This window comes from Nerophis lumbriciformis, linkage group LG22 (assembly GCF_033978685.3).
Source record: "Nerophis lumbriciformis linkage group LG22, RoL_Nlum_v2.1, whole genome shotgun sequence".
Taxonomy (NCBI): Eukaryota; Metazoa; Chordata; class Actinopteri; order Syngnathiformes; family Syngnathidae; genus Nerophis; species Nerophis lumbriciformis.
Genome location: NC_084569.2, coordinates 9,226,533 through 9,243,856, shown reverse-complemented (window position 1 = coordinate 9,243,856; position 17,324 = coordinate 9,226,533). Strand labels below are relative to the sequence as shown.

Below are 17,324 nucleotides of genomic sequence, written 5' to 3'. Positions count from 1 at the left end.
TAACACATTATTATGCCTAATTTGGACAACCAGATATGGAGAAGATAAGGTCATTTTTTAAAAAAAGTAATAAAATAAAATAAGATAAATAAATTAAAAACATTTTCTTGAATAAAAAAGAAAGTAAAACAATATAAAAACAGTTACATAGAAACTAGTAATTAATGAAAATTAGTAAAATTAACTGTTAAAGGTTAGTACTATTAGTGGACCAATCATGTGTGCTTACGGACTGTATCCCTTGCAGACTGTATTGATATATATTGATATATTGTTAATATTAATAACTGTATCCCTTGCAGACTGTATTGATATATATTGATATATAATGTAGGAACCCCAATATTAATAACAGAAAGAAACAACCCTTATGTGTGAATGAGTGTAAATGGGGTAGGGAGGTTTTTTGGTTTGGTGCCCTAATTGTAAGTGTATCTTGTGTTTTTTATGTTGATTTAATAAAAAAAAGAAGGAAAAAAAACCCGATACCGATAATAAAAAACCGATACCGATCATTTACGATATTACATTTTTTAAAGCATGTATCGGCATCTCTACTTATGGAATATATTGTGAACAAATTGAGAACAGGAAGTGAACAAAAGTGTTAGCAACTGCCATGTAAAGGAAAAGGGGTAGGATTAAATAAGCTCTGCTTCTTCCTACTCCTTTTCGAACATGTTGAATAGAGAAACTGGATAATTGTGACGTGTCATGTTGTATGCATGCATGTTCCAATCAAACTCAACTATACAATACTTGATGTAATGACCACCTTCATCCACCAGTGGCGGTATTGTACCGTTTTAACCATTGGTCCACTGCGCCGGTAGAAGAAGTAGACAGCGGCAGCACCCGGAAGCAGATGCGTCGCTCAATGCCGGATAATTTAAGTTGTTATGGGGGATTTAACTTTGACATTTTATGTACAGGCTTGAATAATTATCTAAAAAAGGACGATACATTTAGGTAAGTCGACTCCTTCGTCTTTAGCGAGCTGTTGTGAGCATAGTCCTACAACGTGCCCTCTAGGGTTTGTTGACATGCTAGTTGAGCACTAATGAATGACATTACAATTACATCTTTTGTCAGGAAAATACTCTCCTATTTACTTTGACACATTTGCAGAATGGCAACTTTCATCTGCATTTTCGCACTAACAACATTGAGATCCGAAAAATTTACCTGTAATATAATTCTTTATCTGCAGTCGTGGTCAAAAGTAAAGAACATAATGTCATGGCTGTCTTGACTTTCCAATCATTTCTACAACTCTTATTTTTTTGTGATAAAGTGATTTCTGGTTGAATTTTTTCATCTGACATTTCTGGAGGAAAGTTCTGTGTTCAGATGAAACAAAAATAGAGCTGTTTGGCCACAATACCCAGCAATATGTTTGGAGGAGAAAAAGTGAGGCCTTTAATCCCAGGAACACCATTCCTACCGTCAAGCATGGTGGTGGTAGTATTATGCTCTGGGCCTGTTTTGCTGCCAATGGAACTGGTGCTTTACAGAGAGTAAATGGGACAATGAAAAAGGAGGATTACCTCCGAATTCTTCAGGACAACCTAAAATTATCAGCCTGGAGGTTGAGTCTTGGGCGCAGTTGGGTGTTCCAACAGGACAATGACCCCAAACACACGTCAAAAGTGGTATAGGAATGGCTAAATCAGGCTAGAATTAAGGTTTTCGAATGGCCTTCCCACAGTCTTGACTTGTGGACAATGCTGAAGAAACAAGTCCATGTCAGAAAACCCAACAAATTTAGCTGAATTGCACCAATTTTGTCAAGAGGAGTGGTCAAAAATTAAACCTAGAGATGTCCGATAATGGCTTTTTTTGCCGATATTCCGATATTGCCCAACTCTTAATTACCGATTCCGATATCAACCAATACCGATATATACAGTCGTGGAATTAACACATTATTATGCCTAATTTTGTTGTGATGCATTAAACAAGGTTTTTCAAAATAAATCAACTCAAGTTATGGAAAAAAAATGCCAACATGGCACTGCCATAAGGTTAAAAACTAGAGATGTCCGATATTCCGATATTGTCCAACTCTTTATTACCGATTCCGATATCAACCGATACCGATATATACAGTCGTGGAATTAACACATTATTATGTCTAATTTTGTTGTGATGCCCCGCTGGATGCATTAAACAATGTAACAAGGTTTTCCAAAATAAATCAACTCAAGTTATGGAAAAAAGTGCCAACATGGCACTGCCATATTTATTATTGAAGTCACAAAGTGCATTATTTTTTTGAACATGCTTCAAAACAGCAGCTTGGAATTTGGGACATGCTCTCCCTGAGAGAGCATGAGGAGGTTGAGGTGGGTGGGGTTTAGGGGTAGGGGGTAGCAGGGGGTGTATATTGTAGCGTCCCGGAAGAGTTAGTGCTGCAAGGGGTTCTGGGTATTTGTTCTGTTGTGTTACGGTGCGGATGTTCTCCCGAAATGTGTTTGTCATTCTTGTTTGGTGTGGGTTCACAGTGTGGCGCATATTTGTAACAGTGTTAAAGTTGTTTATACGGCCACCCTCAGTGTGACCTGTATGGCTGTTGACCAAGTATGCTTGCATTCACTTGTGTGTGAAAAGCCGTAGATATTATGTGATTGGGCCGGCACACAAAGGCAGTGCCTTTAAGGTTTATTGGCGCTCTGTACTTCTCCCTACGTCCGTGTACACAGCGGCGTTTTAAAAGTCATACATTTTACTTTTTGAAACCGATACCGATAATTTCCAATATTACATTTTATAGCATTTATCGGCCAGTCCGATATTATCGGACATCTCTAATTCAAGCAGAAGCTTGTGGATGGCTACCAAAAGTGCCTTATTGCAGTGAAACTTGCCAAGGGACATGTAAGCAAATATTAACATTGCTGTATGTATACTTTTGACCCAACATTTTCAGTAGGCCCATAATAAATTCATAAAAGAACCAAAATTTCATGAATGTTTTTTCTGACCAACAAGTATGTGCTCTATCACAAAAAAATAAGAGTTGTAGAAATGATTGTAAACTCAAGACAGCCATGACATTATGTTCTTTACAAGTGTATGTACACTTTTGACCACGACTGTATATACAGTGCAACGTTTTCTTAATCATGTTTCTCTTGTGTACCTTTTATTTGCTGAATATAAAGCACAACTTACTTTTTTAAAACTCTGAGCAACTTAATCATATCGCTTGTTCATAACTAGAGATGTCCGATAATATCGGACTGTCGATATTATCGGTCGCTAAATGCTTTAAAATGCAATATCGGAAATTATCGGTATCGGTTTCAAAATTATCGGTATCGGTTTCAAAAAGTAAAATTTATGACTTTTTAAAACGCCGCTGTGTACACGGACGTAGGGAGATGTACAGACCGCCAATAAACCTTAAAGGCACTGCCTTTGCGTGCCGGCCCAATCACATAATATCTACAGCTTTTCACACACACAAGTGAATACATAGCATACTTGGTCAACAGCCATACAGGTCACACTGAGGGTGGCCGCATAAACAACTTTAACACTGTTACAAATATGCGCCACACTGTGAACCCACACCAAACAAGAATGACAAACACATTTCGGGAGAACATCCGCACCGTAACACAACATAAACACAACAGAACAAATACCCAGAACCCCTTGCAGCACTAACTCTTCCGGGACGCTACAATATACACCCCCCGCTACTCCCTTCCCCTCCCCCCCACACCTCAACCCCGCCCACCTCAACCTCCTCATGCTCTCTCACGGAGAGCATGTCCCAAATTCCAAGCTGCTGTTTTGAGGCATGTTAAAAAAAATAATGCACTTTGTGACTTCAATAATAAATATGGCAGTGCCATGTTGGCATTTTTTACCATAACTTGAGTTCATTTCTTTAATTCTTTAATTTGTTAAACTGGTCAAAATGGCTCTTTGAGTGGTAAAGGCTGCCGACCCCTGAACTATACTAAGTCTTTCAATGGTTGGAATCGGCATCATATACTAGTTACTATGGTCATCTAATTAGTTACTATGGTCATCTAATTACTTACTATGGTCACTATGAGGTATCTCAGATTGTAGGTGGGGGTTTTTTCACTATGTTTGTTGCATTTTGGTTGCGTTTCGGTTGATTGTAAAATATGTTGTCAATATTCAGTGTTTTATCATTCATAGTTAATATTGTAAATCCCACAGTCTTTATTTTCATGTACATTCTGGGTGTCTCATTCAGTAAAAAAAATGTCAAATTCCATTCCGTTTTTTAAGGCGGTCTGTCATAACGTTTTTATCTTTCAATCATTATTGTGAGGTTTTGGATTAGTGTTCCTAAAAATAGATGTACTGGCCCGCAGACACCCTTTTTTTAAAATCTAAATCTGGCCCCCCGAGTAAAATAATTGCCCAGGCTTGCTCTACAACCTGTCGTCACGTCCGCTTTTCCTCCATACAAACAGCGTGCCGGCCCAGTCACATAATATATGCGGCTTTTACACACACATAAGGCAATGCCATGCATACTTGGTCAACAGCCATACAGGTCACACTGAGGGTGGCCGTATAAACAACTTTAACACTGTTACAAATATGCGCCACACTGTCAACCCACACCAAACAAGAATGACAAACACATTTCGGGAGAACATCCGCACCGTAACACAACATAAACACAACAGAACAAATACCCAGAACCCCTTGCAGCACTAACTCTTCCGGGACGCTACAATATACACCACCCGCTACTCCCTTCCCCTCCCCCCCACACCTCAACCCCGCCCACCTCAACCTCCTCATGCTCTCTCAGGGAGAGCATGTCCCAAATTCCAAGCTGCTGTTTTGAGGCATGTTAAAAAAAATAATGCACTTTGTGACTTCAATAATAAATATGGCAGTGCCATGTTGGCATTTTTTACCATAAATTGAGTTAATTTATTTTGGAAAATCTTGTTACATTGTTTAATGCATCCAGCGGGGCATCACAACAAAATTAGGCATAATAATGTGTTAATTCCACGACTGTATATATCGATATCGGAATCGGTAATTAAGAGTTGGACAATATCGGGTATCGGCAAAAAAGCCATTATCGGACATCTCTATTCATAACGATTTATTATAATTTCCCAGTTTTAACAGGTGCCAGAGGCCTTATAGACATGGTGGGCTATGACCCCGGGGCACAGGGGGCGCCCCTCGCTGCAGAGGAAGCAGCCCTGGCTGGCTCAGCCGCTGGGATGGTCACCCGGGCCATCATCAACCCCCTCGACGTCATCAAAATACGATTTCAGGTAATAATAAGAAAACAGCTGCTTTCGACCGGAGGTACGTCATATTAGTGTTCACGTGTTGCCTTGCTGTGCAGCTGCAGATCGAGAGTCTGTCCACTGCCAGGCCAACAGGAAAGTACAGCGGATTATTTCAGGCCTCACGTTGCATTCACACAGAGGAGGGCCTCTCGGCTTTCTGGAAGGGCCACGTCCCCGCACAGCTTCTTTCGATTTGCTACGGAGCAGTCCAGGTACAGTACGGTATTTTCCGGACCATAGGGCGCACCGGATTATAAGGCGCACTGCCGATGAATGGTCTATTTAAAAAAAAAAAATTTCATATATAAAACGCACCGGATTATAGGGCGCATTAAAGCAGGTAAATCTACTGTTAAAATGTTGGTTAGTGTAGTGAAAATTGCTTAAATGTTCAGTAGAAAATGTTTCCTCTTGTTAATTCGACCTAAAGTGTTGGCCATTAATTATCGTTTACTTGCTTTTTTGTAACTATATAAACGTGCAAAGCAGGGAGGTAATGGGGCCCATCTTTTGTAGACTTTAGTAGGACTCGGCCAGGGTGTGAACTCACGGCCTCCCAGTCTCAGGGCGGACACTCTGACCACAAGGCCACTGAGCTGAGGTTTGTAACTAGAAAAGTTTGTATATCGAAGCAAGAAAGAAACAATGTAAACATTAATAATGGGTTCCAGCCTCGACAAAAGTCTATATTTTAGTAAAGGTTTGTACACTTTGAACACAATATAAAGCGCTTTGGAGTACCGTATTATGCGGACCATAAGGCGCACCGGATTATAAGGCGCACTGCAGATGAATGGTCTATTTTTGATCTTTTTTCATATATAAGACGCACCGGATTATAAGGCGCATTAAAGGAGTCATATTATTATTATGATTTTTTCTAAATGTAAAAGACTTCCTTGTGGTCTACATAACATGTAATGCTGGTTCTTTGGTCAAAATGTCCCATAGATGATGTTTTACACATTATCTTCAAGCCGCTTTCTGACAGTCGCTTCAGGATGCGCCGTTCTGTGGGCGGTCTTATTTACGTGGCTCAGCGTCTTCTCCCCGTCATCTTTGTTGTAGCGGTGTAGCGTGCAAGGACGGGAGTGGAAGAAGTGTCAAAAGATGTCGCTAACTGTTTTAATGACATTCAGACTTTACGTCAATCAATAACGGAGCAGCATCTCCTCATCCGCCGGAAAAGTGTCCCGTAAAAAACCGTCCGACCGTAACTCTCTAATACAGGGGTCTCAAACGTACGGCCTGTGAACAGGTTTTATCCGGCCCGCGGGATGAGTTTGCTAAGTATAAAAATGAGCCGAAATTTTCGAATGAAAGAAACTGCTGTTCTGAATGTGTCCACTAGATGTCATAACAGCAATTCTTTTTATCTTTGTAGATGATGCTACATATGTAAAAAATAAATAAACCCCATGTTAGTGCACCAGTCAAGGAAAATGATCAAACTACATAAATAACATCCTGTAATTTGATTTTTTTTTTTTTTATCTTGGTAGATTTAAAATTAACACCAATGAGTTGACTGATGAACATTATCACATAATTTATCCAGAAAGTATAAATAACGACAAATAAGTTGAGTTGAGTTGAGTTTGAGTTTATTTCGAACATGCATGCATACAACATGATACATCACAATTTCCAGTTTCTCTTTTCAACATGTTCGAAAAGGAGTAGGAAGAAGCAGAGCTTATTTAATCCTACCCCGTTAAATAAAGGATAAAGATAAAGATAGAATACTATTAACCGCAACATGTAAGTGTAAAAAAATCCTAGCAACATTATGATTTGTACATTTTCAGAATGTGCTTGTTCTATTTTTAAACAAAGAAAACACTCTGAAGTTGTCTTTATTTTTATTTTTATTATTTTTTATTTTTTTGTTCTGTCCAGCTTCTCAGGCAAATCATACAGTTGATGTAGACGCCCATATCGGCTGTACAAATTTACTTTACAAAAAAGAAGTGTGGGATACTTCTCTTGTTGCCTTATTTGTATTTGACTTTATTAAATGTATTTATATTATCATTTGGTGCAGCCGGGCCGGAGCAGGAGGGGATAGAAAGAGAAAAAAGGACGACAGAGGGGGAAATTGTGGGGGATAAGACAGAGACAGCAAACACAACAATAACAACAACAACAATAGAGCAACTTCAGCAAATAGGATATGTACAAATATGATGGTAAAAGTGATAGCAAAGAAGCAGTTAATGAAATAAATAATAATACAGAAATGACAATGAGCATTATTACACTACAAATGGAGCAATAAAAATACCAATAGAAATAGCACTATTGATAATGAATAATAACAATCATTTACCTCTATTTTCAACAATACAGTTGTTCAAATGCAACAATACATATACGTAATGATAACTAGAGATAAAAAATGAATACCGAAAAATGGAGGGGAAGAAAGAGAAGCCAGCTATATTAACCTTGTAGATTGTTATAGTAACAATAGGTTAAGCTTTGTCAGTGTGCCATGTGTTATTTTTAAGTTATCGTGCCGTGATTTTACCAGTCCGGCCCACTTGGGAGTAGATTTTTCTCCATGTGGCCCACCGATCTAAAATGAGTTTGACACCCCTGCTCTAATAACTAAAGTTCCTTGGGTGAATAATGTGAACTCACTACACCGGTTTGTTTTAGCGCTTTCATGGTGAGTTTACTGACAGATATAAGTAAGAACTTTACACTACTTTATATTAGAAATGGCAACAGCGGAGAATGAATGTCACATAAGAAGATAGAGAAAAAGTAGAAGATTATCGACTACGGTGTTGGCACTGAGTACAAAGGCGGACGCGTGCAATTTTTCAGGATTCATGCAGATCCCAAATTCAGATCAGTAGGTACCAGAAGGTAAGAAAAGTTGCTTTCACATAATATTGCGAAACAAAACGCCAGATAATATGTCTTACCTTATATACACACACCATAATAATACTCCTATGTTTAATGCGCCGACAATTATTCAAGCGGTGCGGCTTCATAACTTACCAAAGTCGTAGTAAAACATTTTTATATATTTTTGAGCACCGTGTGTAATGTTCTATATTTTAAATGGAACATTCAGAACAGGGGTCGGGAACCTTTTTGGCTGAGAGAGCCATGAAAGCCAAATATTTTCAAATGTATTTCCGTGAGAGCCACATAATATTTTTTAACACTGAATACAACTAAATGTGTGCATTTTTTATAAATAAGCCAACATTTTTAGAGTATAATAAGTCCCTTATTCTTTTTAATAACATTGTAATTCTGAAGCTAACCAATAATAAATAAAGTACTTCTTACCATTAATGCGACTTCTTGAACAGGTGCGGTAGAAAACGGATGGATGGATTGAAATGCATGAGAATGCTTTGTATTTTGAACGTTATTTTTAACACTGTGATTACCAGCAGAATTATTCAGTACTTATCCTAATGCCAGCTAAGATTGATGCAGTCATCAAAAGAGCCACATCTGGCCCCAGAGCCATAGGTTCCCTACCCCTGATTTAGACTGTTGGTGTTGTTTACTTGAGACATATTGCGTGTGTAATGTTCTATATTTTCAATGGAACATATAAAATGTTGGTGTTGTTTACTCGAGTCATATTGCAGTCTACACGTACCGTATGTTTCGGAGTATAAGTCGCTCTGGCCGAAAATGCATAATAAAGAAGAAAAAAAAACATATATAAGTCGCACTGGAGTATAAGTCGCATTTTTTGGGGGCAATGTATTTGATAAAAGCCAACACCAAGAATAGAATTTTGAAAGGCAATTTAAAATAAATAAAGAATAGTGAACAACAGGCTGAATAAGTGTACGTTATATGAGGCATAAATAACCAACTGGTATGTTAACGTAACATATTATGGTAAGAGTCATTCAAATAACTATAACATATAGAACATGCTATACGTTTACCAAACAATCTGTCACTCCTAATCGCTAAATCCCATGAAATCTTATACGTCTAGTCTCTTACGTGAATGAGATAAATAATATTATTTGATATTTTACGCTAATGTGTTGATAATTTCACACATAAGTCGCTCCTGAGTATAAGTTGCACCCCCGGCCAAACTATGAAAAAAAACTGCGACTTATAGTCCGAAAAATATGGTATCTCTTATGTGTGACTGCCATCATAGTGCTGTGTACACTTATTTCTTATATGTGACTGCCATCTACTGGTCACACTTATAATTACACCATGTACCAAATAAAATAGCTTTGTGGTGAGTAAGCTCAACCAAATTTATTCCTTACATTAGGCGCATCGGGTTATAAGGCGCACCTTTGAGTTTTGAGGGGGAAAAAAGGATTTTAAGTGCGCCTAATAGTCCGGAAAAATATGGTATATGTTAAGATTTGTTTCTAAACGTGTCAATATTCTAAAATGAGTCGATGTGTCTGTCTGTACTTTGCAGTTTGCCAGCTTTGAGTGTCTGACCAGGGTGGTCCACGACATGACGCCCTTTGACAGCCAGACGTCAGGAGTGCACTTCATGTGCGGAGGCTTGGCCGCCTGCTCGGCTACCGTGGTGTGTCAGCCTCTGGACACGCTGCGCACGCGCTTTGCAGCTCAGGGCGAACCCAAGGTAAGAAGCTGTCACACATCATTAAAGCTGTGAAACAAAGGAGTAGTGAAACAATAAAGTTAAAGTACCAATGATTGTCACACACACACACTAGGTGTGGCGAAATTATTCTCTCCATTTGACCCATCACCCTTGATCACCCCCTGGGAGGTGAGGGGAGCAGTGGGCAGCAGCAGTGGCTGCGCCCGGGAATCATTTTTGGTGATTTAACCCCCAATTCCAACCCTTGATGCTGAATGCCAAGCGGGGAGGTAATGGGTCCCGTTTTTATAGTCTTTGGTATGACTCGGCCGGGGTTTGAACTCACAACAATAAAGCTACAACATGGCGTGCCTCACAATAAGAAGGTCCCGGGTTCGATCCCCAGGCTCGGGGTCTTTGTGTGGAGTTTGCATGTTCTGCGTGGGTTCCTTCCGGCTACTCCGGCTTCCTCCCACCTCCAAAGACATGATTGGCAACACTAAATGGGCCCTAGTGCATACTTGTTAACCCTCACGATTTTCCCGGGAGACTCCCGAATTTCAGTGCCCCTCCCGAAAATCTCCCGGGGCAATCATTCTCCCGAAATTCTCCCGATTTCCACCCAGACAACAATAATGGGGGCATGCCTTAAAGGCACTGCCTTTAGCGTCCTCTACAACCTGTCGTCAAGGTTGGCAAATATGCCCTAGTGCAGGGGTCGGCAACCTTAACCAGTCAAAGAGCCATTTTGACCAGTTTCACAAATTATAGATAACAATGGGAGCCACAAAATTTTTTTGAAATTTAAAATTAAATAACACTGCATACACAGTTTTTTTTTTTGCTTTGTGCTATGTAAAAACCAGGGGTCTCAGACACGTTGCCCACACCTTGAGTCCACACGTGGACTTTGGGAAGGCCATTCTAAAACCTTCATTCTAGCCTGATTTACCACTTTTGACGTGTGTTTGGGGTCATTGTCCTGTTGGAACACCCAACCGCGCCCAAGACCCAACCTACGGGCTGATGATTTTAGGTTGTCCTAAAGAATTTGGAGGTAAACCTCCTTTTTTCATTGTCCCATTTACTCTCTGTGAAGCACCAGTTCCATTGGCAGCAAAACAGGCTCCAGAGCATAATACTACCATCACCATGCTTGATGGTAGGAATGGTGTTCCTGGGATTAAAGGCCACACCTTTTCTCCTCCAAACATATTGCTGGGTATTGTGGTCAAACAGCTCAATTTTTGTTTTATCTGACCACAGAACTTTCCTCCAGAAGGTCTTATCTTTGTCCATGTGATCAGCAGCAAACCTTAGACGAGCCTTAAGGTGTGGCTTCTGGAGCAAGGGCTTCCTTCTTGCATGGTAGCCTCTCAGTCCATGCGGATGCAAAACACGCTTGACTGTGGACACTGACACTTCAATCAATCAATCAATCAATGTTTATTTATATAGCCCTAAATCACAAGTGTCTCAAAGGGCTGCACAAGCCACAACGACATCCTCGGTACAAAGCCCACATAAGGGCAAGGAAAAACTCACCCCAGTGGGACGTCGATTTGAATGACTATGAGAAACCTTGGAGAGGACCGCATATGTGGGTAACCCCCCCCCTCTAGGGGAGACCGAATGCAATGGATGTCGAGTGGGTCTGACATAATATTGTGAGAGTCCAGTCCATAGTGGATCCAACATAAGAGTAAGAGTCCAGTCCATAGTGGGGCCAGTAGGACACCATCCCGAGCGGAGACGGGTCAGCAGCGCAGAGATGTTCCCAGCCGATGCACAGACAAGCGGTCCACCCCGGGTCCCGACTCTGGACAGCCAGCACTTCATCCATGGCCACTGGACCTGTGCCCCCACTTGTGTTCAAGCAGCTTCCAATTCATTGCAGACCTGCTTTTTGGTGGTTCTCGGTTGACTCTTGATCATTCTGACCAATTTTCTCTCAGCAGCAGGTGATAGCTTGCGTTTTCTTCCTGATCGTGGCAGTGCCAAAACTGTGCCATGCACTTTATACTTACAATTGTCTGCACAGTTGCTCTTGGGACCTTAAGCTGCTTTGAAATGGCTCCAAGTGACTTTTCTGACTTGTTCAAGTCAATGATTCGTTTTTTTTCAGATCTGTGCCGCGTTTCTTTGACTTTCCCATTGTCACGTTTTTCACAGCTCAATATTTGTTTCATCTGACATCACATGGACAAAGATCAGTGGCCTAGTGGTTAGAGCAGGGGTGCTCACACTTTTTCTGCAGGCGAGCTACTTTTCAATTGATCAAGTCGTGGGGATCTACCTCATTCATATATATAATTTATATTTACTTATTTATGAAACATATATTTTTGTTAACAAGTTAAAGGTGTTTAATGATAATGCAAGCATGTTTAACACATATAGTTAATATTGTTAATACATTAAAGGTGTTTAATGAAAATACAAGTATGTTTAATACATATAGTTAATATTGTTAACAAGTTAAAGGTGTTTAATGATAATACAAGCATGTTTAACACATATAGTTAATATTGTTAATACATTAAAGGTGTTTAATGAAAATACAAGTATGTTTAATACATATAGTTAATATTGTTAACAAGTTAAAGGTGTTTAAAGATAATACAATCATGTTTAACACATATAGTTAATATTGTTAACAAGTTAAAGGTGTTTAAAGATAATACAAGCATGTTTAACACATATAGATTCCTTTCTTTCATGAAAACAAGAATATAAGTTGGTGTATTACCTGATTCTGATGACTTGCATTGATTGGAATCAGACAGTGGTGATGATAAGGTTTGCATTTTCGAATGGAGGAGAAAAAAAAGTCCTCCTTTCTGTCCAATACCACATGAAAGTGGTTGGTTTTTGGCATCTTATTTATCCAGCTTCCGTACTCCTTTTTATACACTTTACAAGAAATACATTGTTGGCAAACTCCGTAGCTTGCTAGCTTGTGAACGCCAGCTTCCTGAGACTCTTATTTTGGTAGCGCAAGCAGGATGAAGCAGAGCTTTTATTGTGCAACTGTGCAGTCGGTCTTTGGAGTTTTGACGACAGGTACGGCGCCAGAGTCGGTTGAAATAAAGTGTTTCTCGCCTTCCTGTCGGTAATTTTAATGAGCTGGCAGTAGCCAGCGTCTTCTCAGAAGACCCTCGGGTGCCGTGAATGTCAATCAAGTGACGAAAGTGACGTCATAGTGAAGATTTATGATCGCTCATTTTTAGGACTATTTTTTTAATGCCTGGCTGGTGATCGACTGACACACCCTCCGAGATCGACCGGTAGCTCGCGATCGACGTAATGAGCACCCCTGGGTTAGAGTGTCCGCCCTGAGATCGGTAGGTCGTGAGTTCAAACCCCGGCCGAGTCATACCAAAGACTATAAAAATGGGACCCATTACCTCCCTGCTTGGCACTCAGCATCAAGGGTTGGAATTGGGGATTAAATCACCTAAAATGATTCCTGGGCGCGGCCCCCTTTGCTTCTCACTGCTCCCCTCACCTCCCAGGGGGTGATCCAGAGTGATGGGTCAAATGCAGAGAATAAATTCGCCACACCTAGTGTGTATGTGACAATCATTGGTACTTTAACTTAAACAAGACCTTCTGGAGGAAAGTTCTGTGTTCAGCAGATTTGCTCACATTTTCAGTAGACCCATAATAAATTCATAAAAGAAGCAAACTTCATGAATGTTTTTTGTGACCAACAAGTATGTGCTCCAATCACTCTATCACAAAAAAATAAGAGTTGTAGAAATGATTGGAAACTCAAGACAGCCATGACAACTTTTGACCATGACTGTAAATATAATTGACTTCACGAATTGGGACAGTGTCTACTAGAAAGGAGGCCACTATTTGATAGGTGAGTGTTGATCATGCTGTAAAGGCCGAGTGTGTGTTAACAGGTGTACAAGAAGCTGACCCACGCCGTGCGGACAATGTGGCGCACAGAAGGAGTGCTGACGTTCTACCGCGGCCTCTCTCCCACGCTCATCGCTGTCTTTCCTTACGCTGGCCTGCAGTTCTTCTTCTACAACGTCTTTAAAAGGCTTCTGACTCCGCCCCCCTTTGCTGGGAAATCAGGAGGTCAGTGAAGGTCATACGACGGTACATTTATACTTGCTTTCATTGATTGATTTCGGTTGTTTGTTGTTGTTGTTTCCCCACACAACGTCCAAGAAAACATCAGGAGTCTGATCTGTGGGAGTGGAGCAGGAGTCATTAGCAAAACAATCACGTATCCTTTTGACCTCTTTAAGAAAAGACTCCAGGTTGGAGGTTTTGAGGAGGCCAGAGTACACTTTGGACAGGTGAGCTCCTCATTCATTTATAACACAACACACTTATTCAACTAAACACACTCTGCAGCTTTAGTCTTTTTAAATGTTCACCTGATATAATTATGTGTGTGCGCGCATGCGTGTGCATGTACACATACATACATAAGTATACATACATATATAAATGTGTATTTGTAAACATATACATACATTTATATGTACAAATACATATATATGTATGTATACATCCATAAATATATATGTAAACATAATACATACATGTATGTACGCATACATGTATATTTATGTATGTATGTATACATGTGTATGTATGTATGTATACATGTGTGTATATGTACTGTATGTATGTATGTATGTATACATGTGTGTATATGTACTGTATGTATACATGTATGTTTGTATACATGTATATATATGTATGTATGTATAAATGTATATGTATGTATATATACATACATACATACATACGTATGTGTGTATGTATGTATGTATGTATTCATAAATATGTATGTATACGTATATATGTGTAGGTATGTTTACATATATGTATGTATGTATGTATGTATATATATATTTATATACATACATACATGTATACATATGTATGTTTGTATATGTATACATATGTATACTTATGTATACATATGTATGTATGTATGTATACATATGTATGTATGTATACATATGTATGTATGTATACATATGTATGTATGTATGTATGTATACATATGTATGTATGTATGTATACATATGTATGCATATGTATGTATGTATGTATGCATATGTATGTATGTATGTATGTATATACATACATACATATGTATACATATGCATGTATGTATGCATATGTATGTATGCATATGTATGCATATGTATGCATGTAGGTATGTATACATATGTATGTATATATGTATGTATGTATGTATGTATGCATATATATATGTATGTATACATATATATGTATGCATATATGTATGTATGTATGTATACATATGTATGCATATATATATGTATGTATGTATACATATGTATGCATATATGTATGTATGTATGTATACATATGTATGCATATATATGTATGTATGTATACATATGTATGCATATATGTATGTATGTATGTATGCATATATATATGTATGTATGTATACATATGTATGCATATATGTATGTATGTATGTATGTATGTATGTATGTATGCATATGTCTTTATGCATATTTATGTATGTATACATATGTATGTATATGTATGTATACATATGTGTGTATATATATACATATGTATATATATGTATGTGTGTATGTATGTATGTATGTATGTATGTATGCATCTGTATGTATGTATACATATGTATGCATATATGTATGTATGTATACATATGTATATATACATATGTATGTATGTATACATACATATGTATGTATGTATGTATACATACATATGTATGTATGTATGTGTACATGCATATAAATACATATGCAAGTTTTAATTTTACTAGACACAAAAGTTGTAGTTACAATTTAATGTTTGAATTCATTAGATTATATTCACAATGTGAGAATATAGGAATAACGTTTCCCTTTTAAAAAATGGGAATTGTTTAGAATTTAGATTTATTTTGATTTCAAATTAAATTCTGCATGTTTAATTTGACTGTTGCCCAAATATAATGCTGTCAGTCCGTCCACAATGATATATCACCTCAAACTTTGTAATTTGGTCTTCATTTTTTGAGGAAAGAAAGTGAAAGTTGTATCTTCTAATATAAAGGGTAATGGGTGCAAAATTATTAGGCTGCCAAATATATAGCTATCTTTGAGTCTGGTGTCGTATAAAATGCATTACTACACATTTTCACTTCCAGTTAAATATTGTTGTCCCATTTATTTCGACTCTGTCTCCTAACTGTGCACACTTTGATATGTTGAAGAATGTTTCAATACATTAAACCTTCAAGATGATATTGTTGACATGTGTTGGGAGATACATGTCTTTAACCAAGGTTCTTACGTGTAGGTGCGGCGTTACCGGGGCCTGGCGGACTGCGTGGTCCGCATTGCCAAAGAAGAGGGCGTTCGAGGCTTCTCTAAAGGCCTCTCTCCCAGCCTGGTGAAGTCGGCGCTTTCAACGGGTTTGACTTTTTTTTGGTACGAGTTTTTCCTCAACGCACTGCGTGACCTCAAGGAGAGCCGAGGAGTGAAGGACAAAAGATGATAACGGGACATAAAGGACGTAGTCACTCGGTGCTCTGTATTGTGTTTACATACAAGTCATATGCTTTTGTGTCTTTTTTACGTATATGTAAACATTATTATATTATACTAAAAGTTATCATGTCTTTTTTTTTTTAAGAATATCATTTGGTTGTTTTAATATTGAACGGAAAAACGTAATCGTGTTTATGTAATCAAAATGTACATGTGTGGATTCAAGTACAATGTAAAGTGTACTATTTATAAGGGGAGTGTGTTGACATTCCATCCATCCATCCATCTTCTTCCGCTTATCCGAGGTCTGGTCGCGGGGGCAGCAGCTTAAGCAGGGAAGCCCAGACTTTCCTCTCCCCAGCCACTTCGTCCAGCTCCTCCCGGGGGATCCCGAGGCGTTCCCAGGCCAGCCGGGAGAGATAGTCTTCCCAGCGTGTCCTGGGTCTTCCCCGTGGCCTCCTACCGGTCGGACGTGCCCGAAACACCTTCCTAGGGAGGCGTTCGGGTGGCATCCTGACCAGATGCCCGAACCACCTCATCTGGCTCCTCTCGATGTGGAGGAGCAGCGGCTTTACTTTGAGCTCCCCCCGAATGACAGAGTTTCTCACCCTATCTCTAAGGGAGAGCCCCGCCACTCGGCGGAGGAAACTCATTTGGGCCGCTTGTACCCGTGATCTTGTCCTTTCGGTCATGACCCAAAGCTCATGACCATAGGTGAGGATGGGAACGTAGATCGACCGGTAAATTGAGAGCTTTGCCTTCCGGCTCAGCTCCTTCTTCACCACAACGGATCGATACAGCGTCCGCATTACTGAAGACGCCGCACCGATCCGCCTGTCGATCTCACGATCCACTCTTCCCCCACTCGTGAACAAGACTCCGAGGTACTTGAACTCCTCCACTTGGGGCAAGATCTCCTCCCCAAACCGGAGA

At 39.3% G+C, this 17,324-nt stretch overlaps 1 protein-coding gene across 2 annotated transcripts; it reads left to right on the top strand.

Moving 5' to 3' along the window:
- The first annotated feature begins 797 nt into the window (after positions 1 to 797).
- slc25a19 (solute carrier family 25 member 19) lies at positions 798 to 16,783 on the top strand. Of its 2 annotated transcripts, none has more exons than XM_061973451.2 (7): positions 798 to 969; positions 5,140 to 5,291; positions 5,366 to 5,521; positions 9,745 to 9,915; positions 13,791 to 13,971; positions 14,065 to 14,195; positions 16,201 to 16,783. In XM_061973451.2, exons 2-7 carry the CDS (start codon positions 5,160 to 5,162, stop codon positions 16,396 to 16,398), a joined length of 969 nt encoding a protein of 322 aa, XP_061829435.1. In that variant the 5' UTR covers positions 798 to 969; positions 5,140 to 5,159; the 3' UTR covers positions 16,399 to 16,783. The 2 variants fall into 2 exon arrangements, with proteins under 2 accessions (XP_061829435.1, XP_061829434.1); XM_061973450.2 differs by having other exon boundaries at positions 5,131 to 5,291; positions 16,201 to 16,781.
- Positions 16,784 to 17,324: the final 541 nt, after the last annotated feature.